Source organism: Sinocyclocheilus grahami, unplaced genomic scaffold, assembly GCF_001515645.1.
Source record: "Sinocyclocheilus grahami isolate Dianchi unplaced genomic scaffold, SAMN03320097.WGS_v1.1 scaffold176.1, whole genome shotgun sequence".
In the NCBI taxonomy this organism is placed as follows: domain Eukaryota; kingdom Metazoa; phylum Chordata; class Actinopteri; order Cypriniformes; family Cyprinidae; genus Sinocyclocheilus; species Sinocyclocheilus grahami.
Genome location: NW_015505355.1, coordinates 3,004,426 through 3,008,281, shown reverse-complemented (window position 1 = coordinate 3,008,281; position 3,856 = coordinate 3,004,426). Strand labels below are relative to the sequence as shown.

At 37.2% G+C, this 3,856-nt stretch overlaps 1 protein-coding gene across 1 annotated transcript in view; it reads right to left on the bottom strand.

Moving 5' to 3' along the window:
- Positions 1-3,856, bottom strand: part of slc1a7a (solute carrier family 1 member 7a) — a 26,268-nt gene that overhangs the window by 20,010 nt on the left and 2,402 nt on the right. The window contains exon 2 of the mRNA XM_016283664.1: positions 2,440-2,519. Coding sequence (XP_016139150.1) covers positions 2,440-2,519 — 80 coding nt within the window. The remainder of the gene's footprint in view (positions 1-2,439; positions 2,520-3,856) is intronic.

The following is a 3,856-nucleotide window of genomic DNA, read 5'->3' as shown; positions in this document are numbered from 1 at the left end:
GCCGTTCTCGACCCCGCCGCCTCAGCTCACTCTTGCCCGGCTTCAGCTCACGCTAAGCCGGGGCTTTCGCTCATGCTAGGCCGCTGTGTTTTTCGTTGTGAAAGCGAAACTACTTTGTTTGGCCTTCCAAAAGAGGACACAACTAGAAATCTGTGGTTAAGTTGTATTTACAACACTGTTCCAGAACACTTCAACCCAAATATTCAGAAGTGTGCAGCACATTTTATGGAGGACTGTTTCCTGTGAGAGTAGCCTACAATGCCGGTGTCTGTTTCTATAAAGTGGGGCAGTTCCAACTTTGCAAGGACAGTCTGGCGCTTCTGACTCACAGCCATTAAGTACGTTTTTGATATTTAAAGAATTTGCCACTGACGATTCAAACGCGAGTTTTGAGCAGTGTAGAGTAGCACTTGTTGTTTGTCATTTCTCCAGACATGGTTGCATGTTTACGTGGCGCGATATGCAACGCAACGCGTAAAAAGACAGTATAAGTCATTATAATCAGTAATTATGTCCCCACTGGATGCAACAAATGCCTCGTTTGTAATGGGTTTTAATGTTTTTGTCTCGTCGCTCCGGGCAGACAGGGCATCATCACAATATGGTAAGGGGCGTAACATTTCCGTCACACGCTTGAGGTATTCGGCCAACCACAACGCACTGGACAGCTGGCCAATCACAGCACACCTCGCTTCTCAGACCGATGAGTTTTGTAAAAATCGACGCGTTTCAGAAAGGCGGGGCATAGAGGAGAAACAATAATGTACATTATGTGCAAAATAATGTGTTTTTTGAACCTTAAGCCGCATAAACACATTTCATTACACCAAATACACCAAATAATGTTCTTTTTAGCAACATCATATGACCCCTTTAATATCAGTCACCATTTACTCACTCTCATGTTGTTTCAAAACTGCATGACTTTTTTTTTGATTGTCTGAACTGCTGTTTTCCATGCAATGAAAGTGATTGGAGATGCAAAAAAGTGTTAAACAACCATAAAGTCAGTGCATATGACCAATAAGTCTTCTCTATGAAGCCATGTGATAGCTTTGTTTGAGTAACATACATCATTTCAGTTGTTATTCACTGAAAATGTTCCTTTCTGCTGATATTTATAATAAAATACTATTTAAAATATAAAAATAATATTTATAATATAATCAAATATTTAAGAAGCAGTGATGTCACTGACATCTAGAGGTGCCATGTTTGAAAGGATAATAGTTTTAATTTCGCTTTGTTTTTTATATTAATATATCATATGGACTCAGAAGACTTAAATGCACACGTCACTCTATGGTGCTTTGTGGCATTTTTGGAGATTGCCAGTATAAATCACCATGCATTTTCAATTATGTGTGGAAAATATCAGACATTCTAGAAAACATTTTGTGCACCACAGAAGAAAGAATATAATATGATTGACAGCATTCATGTATTTTATACAGTAGAGCATGGCACTAGCAAAACCAAGGTCATGGGTTCAAGGAATGCATGGACTGATTAAATGTGAATGCAATGTACTGTGTGTGTGTCACTTTGGATAAGCATCTTGTACTTGTAAATATAGATTGTGATTTGGTATTTTTATACTAATGCATATTGATCCTCAAATAAAAAGTAGATCATAAGTGTTAGTAAAGATTGCTAGATTTAATTCAGCATTCAAATGAATATGTACCAGGTGCTCTAATTAACAACAAAGCTAGTACGTGACATTCATTGTTGTAAGTCTATTAAAATTTATATTTCGTTATTGATTTGTTAATTGATCATGTTCCACAGTTGCAAGTGCCTGTTTAAGCATATTAAATGTTACAAATTATGGCTTTCAAATATAATGTTAAATTATAATAACTGCCCGTTTTATCCTTTTGAAATCTCCTTTTTAATATACATACCTGATTTGGTATCATTATTGGCAATATTGGCTTTGATAGTACTTGGTAAATATGGTTTTGGAAAAGCAATAAGTAAGAAAATGATGGCAAAAGTTAGACCTTATAAACTGTGTAATCATAACTCATACACTGTGTAATAACTGATGGAAAATATAGTGAGGAACTTCAACTCAGTTAAATAATCAAAACTGATTATCAACTGATCACATTTGTCTTTTTAGTTATTACCAGAGTCTGACCAAGTCCATGCCTTATTTTTATTTTTTTATTTTTACTATGGATGATTGATGCAGGTAAGCAGTCACTCATCTCAGCATCAAACTAGTTGTACTGTACTTGCACTTGCACAAGTTATAGACCTTATAATCTCTATTTCTTAACACAAACTCAATTATATCTACACTTTATAACAGAATACATACTGTACATTCGTTTGTATGTCCAGATTCATAGATGTTAACAGTTAAGTTACTCATAATAAGATTCATGCAAACAGGGACCTCAAGAAGGAGTAAATTTAGTCCTCTCTTACCTGGAAACTACTAGAGGCAGGATGAGCATCTTCAGCATCCGCATCAGCAACTCTCCTGGGAACTGGAAGTACTTCACCTCCTTCAGGAGAAACAGAACCACACAAAACTGATCTATCATAGAGGCAAGGTTTACATTTGTAGGCTACGTGTTTTGTCTGGCCAGTTTACAGCTTCAAAGGATTTGAAGCCATTCCAGCGCAAGAAGAGACGAAAGAGATACTCGCGCCCTGTTTTCTGCGCGCGCACACAAGGAGGCACTTTTAAGACATCGCGCAAACACAGAGTTGATTTGCCTTTTGCATCTCCTTGCGCTTGAACAGACACATAAAATTATGTCAAAATACCCCTTTCCACAATCATTCTCATAAACATGGAAATAGAGAAAGAAATCGGATGTGTATATCATTATACAGGATGCATGCGTCAGGTCTTAAAGGGACAGCAGCCTATATGATAAGATTCCTAAAGTTGCAAAGACTAAAGTCTCAAACCCAAAGAGATATTCTTTATAAAAGTTAAGATTCGTCCACGCCCTCCTAAAACACCTCGTTCTACAAGATAAAACTCAACTCAAAAAGTCAATGTTTTATTTAGTTTGTGTACTGTATATAAACGCCTTTTTAAATTTTGCATCATACTTTCTGTTAAGTACTTAAAAAAGACAAGTAGACACCAAAATCCAAGACTCCATCTTCACCTATTCTCAAACAAGGTTTGTTCATTAACCTCATGATAGAACTACCGAGAATTTTTCAACTCAAGATGGATGAGAAGATGTGATGAGATTTTCAGCTTCAGATCCTTACTGCAATAGTGCTTCAACATTTCAGATGATTGACTGATAATCCTCTGGGCCACTAGATGGCTGCTTTACTCATGTCATAATGACAGAGAGCTTTGATGAAGAGCACATCTCACTTAATCAATGAAACAGCTAGTGAACACACTCAGTACTGTAGAACATATTATTGTCAAATGTATAGTTATCTACGGAGCCCCGCACATGGCATGCAGGAAAAAAATAGTGGGCTAAATCGTGTGCACAATTTACTATTTTGTTCCCTCGATTTATAAATTGTGTGCACGATTTACTAATTTGTTCCCTCGATTTATAAATTGTGTGCACGATTTACTATTTTGTTCCCTCCATTTATAAATTGTGTGCATGATTTACTAATTTGTTCCATCGATTTATAAATTGTGCGCACGATTTACTAATTTGTTCCATCGATTTAAATTGTGTGCACGATTTACTAATTTGTTTCCTCGATTTATAAATTGTGTGCACGATTTTGTCAGGGGCTGGCGTCTGGTGTTCTCCCTCTCACCACCAGAGGTCGCCATCTCCCATCCTCCCGGACTCTTTCTCCGTCACCTTGACACCACACACCTGGGCACCCACTCACACACACACAC